Source organism: Mustela lutreola, chromosome 11, assembly GCF_030435805.1.
Source record: "Mustela lutreola isolate mMusLut2 chromosome 11, mMusLut2.pri, whole genome shotgun sequence".
Lineage (NCBI taxonomy): Eukaryota > Metazoa > Chordata > Mammalia > Carnivora > Mustelidae > Mustela > Mustela lutreola.
This window is the reverse complement of record NC_081300.1, coordinates 93607617-93621117: the sequence shown is the minus strand read 5'-3', so window position 1 is coordinate 93621117 and position 13501 is coordinate 93607617. Positions and strand designations below refer to the sequence as shown.

The window sequence follows — 13501 nt, the reverse complement described above, 5'->3', positions numbered from 1 at the left end:
ATGCGCATGAAATAGAGCCTGTGGCTCTACATGTATCGCTTTTTCTTAAATTCAGCTTTCTTTCCGGTATGTCAGACTGCCTTCAGCATATAGATACTGGAAGCCACAATCAATACCTAAACGTCGGACATAGACAGGATGCTATTCCAAGCATACGCTATAAGGATTTCTAAGATGTGTCACAGCACATCCTGGACACGTGTGGGTCCATGGACTACATATACATATAACATTAACCCATGCTATGTGTGACTGCATCATACGAAATAGGTTTCAATCAATACACACTGTTTAGATCAGGGTTTCTCAATCTTTGCACTATTAACATTTTGGGTCCCAATAATTCTTTGGGGTGTGTGTTCTATACTTTATAGGATATTTAATGGCCTCCCTGGTCTGGCCCACTAGATACCAGTAGCACCCCCCCAAATGGTGACAACCAAAAATGGACCACGACATTGTCAATTGACCCCTTGGGACCAGAATCACACCTTGTTGAGAATGGCTGTGAAAATTCATATGCCATAGTCACATAGTATGTGAGTATAACGTGTGAGACCTCATGAACCTTTTAGAGTATACCACAGTAATAGATAACATTTTTCTTTTCTTTTCTTTAGGGAAGGGGGTGGGGAGAAGAGGGAGAGCAAGAGACAATCTTTTTCTTTTAGTGTGTTTTTTTTTAATTTTTTAAAAATTTTTTATTTTTTATTAACACATAATATATTATTTGCTCCAGGGGTACAGGTCTGTGAATCGCCAGGTTTACACACTTCACAACACTCACCATAGCACATACCTTCCCCAATGTCCATAACCCAACCACCCTCTCCCTCCCGCCCCCCAACCCACTGTTTTGTGAGATTAAGAGTCTTACAGAGATATAGAATCTCAAGCGGTCTCCATGACCAGCAGCAGAGCCCCACGCAGGGCTTGATTTCACAACCTTGAACTCATGACCTGAGCTGAAACCAAGAATCAAATGCTAAACCAGCTAAGCCACCAGGAGCCCCAGTAGTACTAACATTTAATAGTGTGCCAGCTACTAACTTACGTGCTTTACATACTTTATCTCATGTAATAGTAACAACTTTATGAGACTGGTGTATAATAATTCCCATTTACAGAGGGAGAAGGAACCTGAATCTTGGGGAAACTTGCTGAGGATCTCACAGTAAGTGGCAAAGCTAGAATTCAAACCCAGGCAGTCTGATTCCAGAGCCACATTCAACCTCTTTACTGAAATATCTTCTTAATATGTGACAACACACGTGTGCATATTTATAAAAGCATGAGTTAAGTAGTAAGGCTACATTATCATACTAATCTCATTCTGAAAGTCAGAATGGTACAGAAGGAAGACGCTAGTTCCAGAGAATAGTTGACTAGTGACGGGCAAGTTGGGCTTGTTACCGGTCTTTGTGGCGATCAACAACTAAACCTGTCCCGCTGCCTTCCCTAATTTCTCATTCATCCAGTGTAATTCATCCTTCCAGCTCATTTATACTGAACACCTGCTGTGTGTCTAGATACAGTGCTGGGCCCCAGGGGGATGGGTATATACAAAAATGAAATATATACAAAGATGAAAAAAACAAGATGGGCCTTGATTTAAGGAGCTTACAACGATAGGAGCAGATGAGCATGCAAACAGTTACTGTGTCGTGGAGTAAATGCTCTAGTGAAGGTATGGAGAAGAAACAATAGGAGTTTAAGGGGAGAAAAAAAAAGTAGTACTAGAGGCTGCCTGGGAAGAAAAATCCTCAGGGTGCCTGGCTGGTTCAGTCAGCAGAACATGAGACTCTTGAGTTTGAGCCCCACGCTGGGTGTGGAGCCTACTTAAAAAAATAATAAATTTTAGGGGCACCTGGGTGGCTCAGTTAAGCCTCTGCCTTCAGCTCAAGTCATGATCTCAGTGTCCTGGGATCAAGCCCTGCATTGGGCTCTCTGCTCAGCGGGGAACCTGCTTCCCCTTCTCTCTCTGCCTGCCTCTCTGCCTACTTGTGATCTCTCTCTGTGTCAAACAAATAAATAAAATCTTTAAAAATAATAATTAATTTAAAAAAGCCTCTGCAGAGGAGATAAAGCTGAGGCTGTGTTATAAAAACGAGTGGAGGGCGCCTGGGTGGCTCAGTGGGTTAAGCCGCTGCCTTCGGCTCAGGTCATGATCTCAGGGTCCTGGGATCGAGTCCCGCATCGGGCTCTCTGCTCAGCAGGGAGCCTGCTTCCTCCTCTCTCTCTCTCTGCCTGCCTCTCTGCTTACTTGTGATCTCTCTCTCTGTCAAATAAATAAATAAATAAAATCTTTAAAAAAAAAAAAAAACGAGTGGAAATGTATATGCAGATGAAGCAGGGAAAGCCGTCACGGTCAGTGCGCAGGTACCAAAGCCTGGAGGTGGGAGAGATCAGGGTTTTGGCCTCTCTGAAGAGAGTGCTGGGAAGTGGCTAGAACAGAACCGTCATCTCTAGTTGGAAGGAATAACCAGGCTGGTCATGGGAGCATTGCCCACTCACCCATTAGTACCCTCCGTGGAGATGCAAGTCAGCCCTTCAGGCCCCAGAGACACCTTTCGTCGCCATTAAGCCCTGACACAAAGTTTTTGACGCTTTTATGAGCCTATAAATAAACTCCTTTCATCATAAACTCTGGCCGTGGCATGGGAACCTAAGTAAAACTGAAAATGCAAATCAACCTTTGAGTTTTTCATTTCAAAACCTAACCCCCCCCCATTCTGCAAATTTCCAATTACATGAAAAACATAGTATCATCTTGAAGATTTACTGCTTGAGAACCCTTTCCTTAGAGTTTTCTATGTTTTATTGAACACTGATGGCCTCACGGAAGTGACTCCTGTAAACTTACAGGCTGTCTTCCCATAGTATTTTGTTCAAACCTGATTTTTAGTAAGCTTTGAAGCTATAGAAAAGCAAAGATTTTCATGTGGAACTGACTGCAAATGGAATTTGCTTTCATCATTTTTTTTTCACCCCAGCTTTTTATTTCAGACATAGAGAAAAGTTGAAAGAACATACAATGAATGATCTCTTATATACTCTCAATCATATGCCCTTCACCGAGATTGACTAAAAATCCTGCCACATTTGGTTTATCTCTACCCCCATATATAGATATGTGTCTATATACGTGTGTGTGTGTTGTGTGTGTATAGGCTTTTTTTTTTTTTTTTACCTTTTGAAAGTGTGTTTAGAAAAGAGACAAATGGGGAACAGTTAGGAGCCTGTTGATGTGATGGGAGGCACCGTCAGTACTAGGAGGAGGTCAGTACCAGGCATTCTGGGAGTATACAGGAAAGGCTTCTCATCGGTCTTTTCTGGTAGCCAGAGGGGGTTTCATGAAGGAAGTGACAGGTAAACTACAACCTAAAGGACACTTCGGAATTAGCCAGGTAACAGGTAGAAGGGAGCAGTCCGGGGCAAGGAAACAGCACAAGAAAAGGCATGGTAGCTGGAGGAGGACATCGTGTGTTTGAAGAAGCTGCATGTAGATTTGCATGTCCACATCATCCAGATTAAAGTGAAAAAAAGAGGGAGAGTTGCTGCCAAGGAGGGGGACAGATCTTAAAGGGTCTCTTGGGGCAGGTTAAGAAACCGAAAGTTTATCTTGAGGGCAGTGGGGAAACATTGAAAGTTCTAAATGGGGGGCACTTGGGTGGCTCAGTGGGCTAAAGCCTTTGCCTTCAGCTCAGGTCATGATCCCAGGGCCCTGGGATCGAGCCCCACATCAGGCTTTCTGCTCAACAGGGAGCCTGCTTCCCCCTCTCTCTCTGCCTGCCTCTCTGCCTACTTGTGATCTCTGTCTGTCAAATAAGTAAATAAATAAAATCTTAAAAAAAAAAAAAAGAAAGTTCTAAATGGGAATAAGATGTGGCCAAATTTGCAATTTTGAAGGCACACTCAACTCTGCTTGAAGAGTGGAGAAAGAACGAAGAGTTTGAGAAGAAGCAAGGGAACCCAATAAGAGGCTAACATGTTGCAACGATCTGTAGGCAAGACCATCTGTGGATAGTAAGTGGAGAGAGGTAGATGGCGATTTTCAGAAGGAAGACAACAGCATAGAGCACATGGAATTGAGGTGGCCAAGTGGGGGACTGAGAGAAGTCAGGGGCGAATCCCAGTTTTGTAGCTTGAGCAGCTAGCTGAATGGTGGAACCTTTTCCTGGGCTAAGGAGCCTAGAAAACAGAGTAGTCCGGGAGGGCTCAATTCTAGTGGTTGTTTGAAGTGTTTGCGGGAGATCAGTGGAGATGTCCAGTTGGCACGCCTAAGCCCCCGGATGGAGGTCTGGATTGGAGGCAGAGAAGCAAGCTGTGCCCTGTGTCTTCTTCTCATGCAGCCTTGGCCTCAACATGTACATGAGGCAGCTCTTCCGGTCCTCACATCTCCAGTGGGCTTGGAGGGCAACCTTCCCGAAACACAGCCAGGGGAGGCTCCAGCAAGCCAGGCGATGGACACATTCTGGAGGTGGCACCTACAGAGCGGTGATTTTTGACATGAGTGGAGTTCTCATTCCTTCTCCAGGGAGAGTGGCGGCAGGTGAGCTCTTCATTCTGTTTCACTTTTGGAAACTAGGGTCGGCGCAGGGGGAATGAAGCGTGTAAGGGGAGGCTGAGAGGAACGTTTGGGCAGCTCTTCATTTCCATGTAACCTCATGGCCTGTCTTCGCTGCTTCACCTCCTGCCATCACGTTCTCATTCCAGCCAGCAGGAAGGAAAAAAGGCAGAAGAACTGACCTACTGTGGTGGCTGCTTGGGCAATTTTCCATGCTAAGCGAACCCAAGTACAGGTTTTACATGCCCCTGAGTAAATATTTCCTATTGACCTTAAACATGAAGCAGTTATTTTGCCAGCAAAAATGAGTTTGGGGGGCGCCTGGGTGGCTCAGTGGGTTAAGCCGCTGCCTTCGGCTCAGGTCATGATCTCGGAGTCCTGGGATCGAGTCCCGCATCGGGCTCTCTGCTCAGCGGAGAGCCTGCTTCCCTCTCTCTCTCTGCCTGCCTCTCCATCTACTTGTGATTTCTCTCTGTCAAATAAATAAATAAAATCTTTAAAAAAAAAAAAATGAGTTTGGGGGTGCCTAGGTGGCTCAGTGGGTTAAAGCCTTTGCCTTCAGCTCAGGTCATCATCCCAGGGTCCTGGGATCCAGCTCTGCTCAGCAGGGAGCCTGCTTCCCCCCCTCTCTCTCTGCCTGCCTCTCTGCCTACTTGTGATCTCTGTCTCTGTCAAATAAATAAAATCTTAAAAAGAGAATGAGTTTGTTTGGGAATAGCAAGAGAATTGCAGTTTGGGACAAGCAAGCTATGGCCAACACCACAGGCTAGTCCCACAAAGGAGAGGAACATTATTTTGTGGAGAAAGAGGAGGAAACTGGGAGGGCTTGTTTTGAACAAAAGTCCACTGGAGAAAGGCAGGAGTTCAGGGCGACAATGATTTCTCATCAGCGGAGGTGCTGGGGTAGTGAGTTAAGCACACATCTTTCTCCTGCTCAGGCCGGGAAGTGATGATCCTTTCCTTTTGAAGATTGTTCTTTTGGGTTCTGTAACTGACGGGACTCGGAAGGGCGTGAGGGCTCCCCCTTCTGGCCACCTGGCTTCATTTCAGGAAGGTTTCCCTTCTCACATGACCCAGCTAATAAGCAAGCGGACTCAGCAGTTTTTGACCTCCAGCGGCAGCTGGGCCCTCAGCTTCTCTATTCCTCTGCTCATATTCCACTGGCATTTACGACCGGGCAGTTCCCACCTTCCCAACAGCCATCCTACTCCCCGCGCCACAAACCTGCCTCCTTGACCGGCAGCCGAGTCTCCTTTTGACCAAGATCATTGGACAGAACTGAAAGTTTTCTTAACTTTCTCCGGAGTATCTGGAGAACCTATTCGCTTCTGTCCTCTCCGTCTGCCTCGGCCCAGGGTTAGCTCCCTATCTTCCCCCACCTGCACCATCACGTGAGCCTCCTAAGCTGTCAGTCTCTGCCCGCCCCCCACCTGCAGCACTCTGGGTTTTGTGCCACCTTCCACACAGCCCCCAGAATTGCCTTTCTGAAATACAGATCTTATCCCCTCCCTTCCTTGCTTCAAATCCTTGAGTGCCTGTGCTTTGCCCCTTAGATGAAGTCCAGAAGCTTTCACTTGGTATCCGAAGGCCTCTTGCAGATTAGCCCTCCTGTCCTTGTGTTGCAGCATCGCCCACATTTCAGCTGCGATGGACTGACTTGTTGTTCTTTAAACTTGCCAAACACATTTACACTCTTGTGTCTTTGCAAGTTCTCTCCCCTCTGCTGGCAGCTGCCCTTCCCCGTCCTGTCTACCTGTTCAAATCCTCCCGGTACTTTTGATGGTAAGTGAAGCAGTGTATTACTGGCTCAGTGCCTGGAGTCTTGCACACTCACTACATCTTGTGGTGATTATTAGTATTGATTTTAAGACTTCGCTTCTGGGAAGCCTTCTCTGACCTCCTCCCTGGGTAGAATGTTCCTGGCTAGCATGTCAGTGTAACCTCTACCAAGGCGTGTTTTGGTTAGCAAGGTTTTTCTATAAAGGGCTAAGTAGGCTTTGCAAGCCATACCACAACTGTTCTGTTTTGCTGTTGTGGCAAGAAAACAGTGACAGTAGTAAATGAATGGGTGTGGTTGTATTCTAATAAAACCTTACTCACAAAAACAGATGGGACACAGAGTTGGTTCCCAGGCCATCCTTGCTTCAAACTGGAAGTTTGCAAACCCTTGCTTTAGTTTATACATCTGTGAGGTAGTCCGTTATATGAATGTACCATAGGTGATTTAACAAGCCATTTATTAATATACATTTAAGTTTCTGGTTCTTTCTCTTTTTTTTCCCCCCCCCCTTAAGATTTTATTTCTTGGGTTGCCTGGGTGGCTCAGAGGGTTAAGCCTCTGCCTTTGGCCCAGGTCATGATCTCAGGGTCCTGAGATCAAGCCCCACATTGGGCTCTCTGCTTATCAGGGAGCCTGCTTCCTCCTCTCTCTCTGCCTGCCTCTCTGCCTACTTGTGATGTCTGCCTGTCAAATAATTTTTTTAAAAAAATCTTTAAAAAAAAGATTTTATTTCTTTATTTGAGAGAGAGAGAAAACAAGTACGGGGAGGGGCAGAGGAAGACTCGGGACTTGATCCCAAGACTTGATCCCGAGAGACTCCAGCATCATGACCTGAGCCAAAGGCTTAACCAGCTGAGCCACCTAGGCGCCCTCTGATTCTTTTTATTACAAGTAATTCTGCACAGCCTTGTACATATCCTTTGCTGACTTTTATAGATCTATCTGTGGGAGAGATTCCTAGAAAGTAGGATTACTGCATTGGATATACATTTAAAATTTTGCTTTCCATAGAGGTTGTGCTTGTTCCCACTCCCATCAACAGTATATGAGAGTGCCAGCTCCCTTATGTACTTGCCAATTCTCAGACCATAAAAAATGTGACACACTTTAGTTCTCAGATTAAACAAGTAGGATTGTTTGGATTGAGCTTTAAACGCCTTGCTATTCTCGGGGCACCTTGGAGGCTCAGTCAGTTAAGCATCGACTCTTGGTTTTGGCTTAGGTCATGATCTCACAGTGGTAGGACTGAGCCACTCTTAGGCTCAGGGTCGAGTCAGTTTAAGATTCTTTCTCCCAGGGCCCCTGGGAGGCTGAGTGGATTAAAGCCTCTGCTTTCGGCTCAGGTCATGATCCCAGGGTTCTGGGATGGAGCCCCACATCGGGCTCTCTGCTCAGCAAGGAGCCTGCTTCCTCCTCTCTCTCTGCCGGCCTCTCTGCCTACTTGTGACCTCTGTCTGCCAAATAAATAAATAAAAATCTTTAAAAAAAAAAAAAGATTCTTTTTCCCTTTCCCCCTTAGCCCCTCCCCACTCTCCTGCTTACATGCTCTCTCTCAAAAAAAGTCTTGCAGTTCTCGAAGGATAGATCAGATCAGTAACACTGATTATTTCTGAAGAATGAGATTATCATTTTACTTTCTTATTTTATACTTTCTATGGTGAGATATTTTCAGTGCACAGGCCTTATTTTATCCAAACAAAAAAAAAATGTGTAAAGCATATTATGTCTTAGAAATAATTACAATAGTTTTATATATTTTTTAAGGTTTTTTTTTTGTTGTTGTTGTTTTTTAATTTGTTGGAGAGAGAGACAGAGATAGTGAGAGATGGCCGGGGCAGGGAGTAGAGGGAGAAGCAGGCTCCCCACTGAGCAGGGAACCCGATGCGGGATTCGATCCCGGGACTCCAGGATCATGACTTGTGCCAAAGGCAGTTGCTTAATCAACTGAGCCACCTAGGCGCCTCGCTTCATGTATTTTTGCCCCGTAGAAGCTATATTTTAGAAAGAAAAAACAACCTTGTACAAGAAAAAGCAGCCCCTGTCTAAAGGTCCCCAGTGTAGACAAATGCTGATCTGTTCACTGTGTGAGCATCTTGTGGATAGAAATTTTCTTCCTTGGGGGCTCCTGGGTGGCTCAGTGGGTTAAAGCCTTTGCCTTTGGCTCAGGTCATGATCTCAGGGTCCTGGGATCGAGCCCTGCACCCGCTCTCTGCTCAGCGGGGAGCCTGCTTCCCTCTCACTCTCTGCCTGCCTCTCTGCCTACTTGGGCTCTCTGTCAAATAAATAAATAAACGCTTTAAAAAAGAAATAAATTTCCTTCTTTAGTCCACAAAAACGGCATCCCCCAAGCAAACATTTCCGTGTACCACCAGCCCCACTGCCATACGGGATTACTACAGTTTACAAAATGACAGGCTTGTTCACGAGTGCCGGCAGCGTCCGGCTTATTATGCATGTTATTCCCTTACTACCTGCCAAGCCCGTGTGAATGAGCCGGCTAATGAGAGACCTGGGAAGAAAAGACATAATGCTGTGTCGAGTCCCGTCAAGCAGCCGGTAAAGACCTGACACTTAGCAGCGGTGTCTCCTCACTCAGTATCACTGTCGCCTTGGAGGCCTCCCACTGAGATTTTGCATTTCCTGAATTTCTTCAGACTCCCAGCAGAATCCGCCTGGCACCATGGCAGTGCCTCGGGTCGGGGATGCTAATTCCCCCAGGCTTCCTAAAGCCGGGCCATGGGTCCACGTGCTTCACTTACTGCATCTTTTACTTCCTATAGAATGGGAACTACAAAATGATATCCCTCCTGGAACTATACGGAAGGCCTGGATCTCAGGTGGCGAGAATGGGCCCTGGATGAAACTTATGAGGGGAGAGATAACAACAGAGGATTTCTTGCAAGAATTTAGGAGACTTTGCTCTGAAATTGTGAGTGATAAAAACACTTGAATTTATATATTATTTTTGCCAGATAGGGGACACCCCACTCACCCGGTAAATTGATTAAACTGCAGATAAAGAGGTAAAACCTAATAATCTATTTTAAGTTTTTCATTTCTTTGTTTTTTTTTTTCAATATTTCAAGTTTTTATTTATTTTGTTTGGTTGATTTTTTTCAAAATTTTATTTAAATTTTAGTTAGTTAACATACAGTGTAATATTAGTCTCAGGAGTAGTTGATACATCACTTGGATACAACACCCAGTGTTCATCACAAGTGCCCTCCTTAACACCCATCCCCCATTTATAGTAAAAGTTTTTTTTTTTTAAGATTTTATTTATTTATTTGACAGACAGAGATCACAAGTAGGCAGAGAGGCAGACAGGGGGGGCGGGAAGCAGGCTCCTTGCTGAGCAGAGAGCCTGATGTAGGGTTCGATCCCAGGACCCTGAGATCATGACCTGAGCTGAAGGCAGAGGCTTAACCCACTGAGCCACCAAGGTGCCCCTATAGTAAAAGTTTTTAATGTATTTCTTCCATTCCCAGGAACTCAACTGTAGCTATAGATATGAATAAGTAAAAGTATTCCTTACTGAGCTCTATCAATTCTTGTTCATCTGTAAAAGGAGCTGTCTGCATAACAGCTTTGATTGGAAAGCTTAATTAAAGCAATAATAAGGGGTGCCTGGGTGCCACAGTCCGTTAATTGTCCAACTCTTGGTTTCGGCTCAGGTTGTGATCTGGTGATCAGGTCCTGGGATTGAGCCCTGCATCAGGCTCTGTGCTCAACATGGGGTCTGCTCGAGATTCTCCCTCTCCTTCTGCCTCTGCCCTTCCTACTCATGTTGTCTCTCTTCTCTCTCAAATACATAAATTAAATCTTAAAAAAAAAAAAAGTTTTAAAAAAATTTTAAAAAGCAGTAATAATATTGACCCTTTTCTCTGTACTAGGCATTGTTCTAAGTTCTTTTTTTTTTTTTTTTAAGATTTTAAAAATTTATTTGAGTGAGAGAGACAGAGATAGTGAGAGCAAGCATTAGTGGGAAAGAGAGGGAGAAGCAGGCTCCCTGCCAAGCAAAGAGCCTGACATGGGGCTCGATCCCAGGACCCCAGGATCATGACCTGAACTGAAGGCACCCACTTCACTGACTGAGCCACCCAGGTGCCCCTGGTTCTAAGTTCTTTATTTACATTAACTCAAGTGTGGACTTCACAGTAATCCTACTAAAATGATTTAAATTATAGTAAATAAAGTTCTGTGGATCAGTGGTTGTATTGGTTGCACAATAATGAATGTACTTAACGCCACCCAGCTAGACACTTAAAGTGGCTAAAATAGTAAATGTTGTGTTAGGTATATTTTACCACAATTTCAAATATGTATGTAAAACATCGTGCTAAACGAAAGAAAGAAGCTGATCAAAAAAGACCGCATATTGTATGATTCCGTTTATATGAAATGCCCAGAATAGGGAAGTCTATAGGAAAAGAAAGTAAATTACTAATTTTCTAGGGCTGAGAGTATTGGGGTATGGGAGGTGGAATGGGGAATGATTGCCAGTGTATGTGGGGTTTCTTTTCAGAGTGATGAAAATGTTCTAAGATTGATTGTGGTGATGGTCACACAACCTTGTGAACATATTAAAAACTTTGAATCAGGGATGCCTGGATGGCTTAGTTGGTTGGACAACTGCCTTTGGCTCAGGTCATGATCCCGGAGTCCCGGGATCGAGTCCCACATCGGGCTCCCAGCTCCATGGGGAGTCTGCTTCTCCCTCTGACCTTCTCCTCGCTCATGCTCTCTCTCACTGTCTCTCTCTCAAAATAAATAAATAAAAAATCTTAAAAAAAAAAAAAAACTTTGAATCAGGGGCTCCTGGGTGGCTCAGGCAATAAACATATGCCTCCGGCTTAGGTCATGATCTCAGGGTCCTGGGAACGGGTCCCGCATCGGACTCTCTGCTCAGCGGGGAGCCTGCTTCCCCCTCTCCCACTACCTGCCTTTCTGCCTACTTGTGATCTCTCTTTCTCTCTATCAAATAAATAAATTATATAAAAAAAAAAAGAAAATCATTACATGTCTTCTGGATCATTAAGGATTAAATCAGATCTGCCTCATATACTTTTGCAGTTGTTACTTCTGAAGATTGCCAATCCATGAGTAAAATAGGGAATTCACTTATCAGGAATATTGGTATAGATGGCTCCAGTCTCTACCATTGGCATGGAAAGTCAGTTTTTACAACCTTGTATGCAAGGTTCTGCACAACAGCCAAAGGAGAATTCCCTAGGCAACAATATTTTTCTCTGTTGGTGATAAGCTCTTCCTCCTACTCTTAATTATTATCAGTTCTCCTCTCCCTTCCCCGCTTTTAGGTGAAGACCTCTGTACCCGTGGACTCCTTTTTCTCTCTGCTGACCAGTGACCAAGTGGCAAAGCAGTTCCCAGTGATGACTGAGGCCATAACTCAAATTCGGGCAAAAGGCCTTCGGACTGCAGTCTTGAGCAATAATTTTTATCTTCCCAATGGGAAAAGCTTTTTGCCCCTGGACCGGAAACAGTTTGATGTGGTAAGCTTGAAGTGACCCAAACTATCAAAACAGAGACTCTGTCCTTGCTTCAGGAGTCATCATTAAGTGCTGCCTTTTAGCTGATCTTGAGTGAATGGGTTTTCTTATCCAGACTAACTTGACTAAACTAGGTTTAGACATAACAGGACGAAAAGAGGACATTTAAAAGGTCACTGAGCTCTCAGCAAAGTCCAGTATTTATGGGATTTGACAAATGGTTGAAACCTCAGCTTTAGAGACTCTTTCACATTCTGAATTTGAACCTTATTCGTCATATAACACACAAACTTCCATTGGGCCTCACGTCTTAAAGGGCCTGCTGACCTTTTTAAAGACCAGTCCTGTTGGGGTGCCTGACTGTCTCAGTTGGGAGGGTGTGTGAATATTGATCCCAGGGTCATGAGTTTGAGCCCCTGTGTTGGGTCCAGAGATTACTTAAATAAATAAATTTTTTTTAAAAGATTTTATTTATTTGTCAGAGAGAGAGAGAGGGAGAGAGAGCGAGCACAGGCATACAGAATGGCAGGCAGAGGCAGAGGGAGAAGCAGGCTCCCTGCCGAGCAAGGAGTCCGATGTGGGACTCGATCCCAGGACACTGGAATCATGACCTGAGCCAAAGGCAGCTGCTTAACCAACTGAGCCACCCAGGCATCGCAATAAATATTTTTTTTAAATAAAGAAGAAAAAGGAGCACCTGGGTGGCTCAGTTGACTAAGCGTCTGACACTTGATTTTGGCTCAGGTCATGGTCTCAGAGTTATGATCTCAGGGTTGTGAGCTCAAGCCCCTGCTTAAGATGATTCTTTCTTTCCTTCTCCCTTTGCCCTCCCCCTCAAAAAAGAAAAAAAAAAAAAAGGACCAGCGATGTTGCTCTCTATTTCTGTGGCATTAATCCTGAGACTAGTGCTAACAAAACTTAGTGCAGTAATGGAAATGTCCAATATGGTTGCTACTACCACACATGGCTATTAAACACTTGAAATGTGGCTAGCATCACTGAAGAACTGAATTTTATTTCATTTTTTATTAGTTTAAATGTTAATAATCAGGGCGCCTGGGTGGCTCAGTGGGTTAAAGCCTCTGCCTTCGGCTCAGGTCATGATCTCAGGGTCCTGGGATCTAGCCTGGCATTGGGCTCTCTGCTCAGCAGGGAGCCTGCTTCCCCCTCTCTGCCTGCTTGTGATCTTTGTCAAATAAATAAATAAATAAATAAAATCTTTTAAAAAATGTAAATAATCAAATACTGTATTGGCTAGCCCAGTGCTAAACTGTCAAACTACACTGAGGACATACTGAGTGCAGAGATGGTCTTCTGGGCTAGGAGGTTACTGTACCTATAAAGGATTCCCCATTTCCCCAAGAGAAAATAGAGTACTATCCTAGGATAGATAACGAATTATTTTTAGATGACCTGCTTAAACTTCAGTTAGAGAATAAATTCTCATTGAGCCGTTACTCTGTGCAGGGTGTTGGCGAGGCACGAAGGGATACCGTGTCGCATGTGACGGACGATCTTTGCCTGCTGGAGCACCCAGTTGCTGCATTTCAAGGGCTCACTCACCACATGTGGCTAGTGGCTGCTATATCGGACAGTGCAGACAGCCTTTCCATCACTGCAGGAGGCTCTATCAGATAGTGCTAG

General features: G+C 44.6%; 1 protein-coding gene across 3 annotated transcripts in view; it reads left to right on the top strand.

Annotated features, from left to right (window-relative positions):
• Positions 1-13501, top strand: part of ACAD10 (acyl-CoA dehydrogenase family member 10) — a 36663-nt gene that overhangs the window by 671 nt on the left and 22491 nt on the right. For all 3 annotated transcript variants that reach the window (XM_059138843.1, XM_059138841.1, XM_059138842.1), the window contains exons 2-4: positions 4353-4552; positions 9128-9276; positions 11666-11860. In XM_059138843.1, the coding sequence (XP_058994826.1) occupies positions 4366-4552; positions 9128-9276; positions 11666-11860 (531 nt within the window). In that variant the 5' untranslated portion in view covers positions 4353-4365. The remainder of the gene's footprint in view (positions 1-4352; positions 4553-9127; positions 9277-11665; positions 11861-13501) is intronic.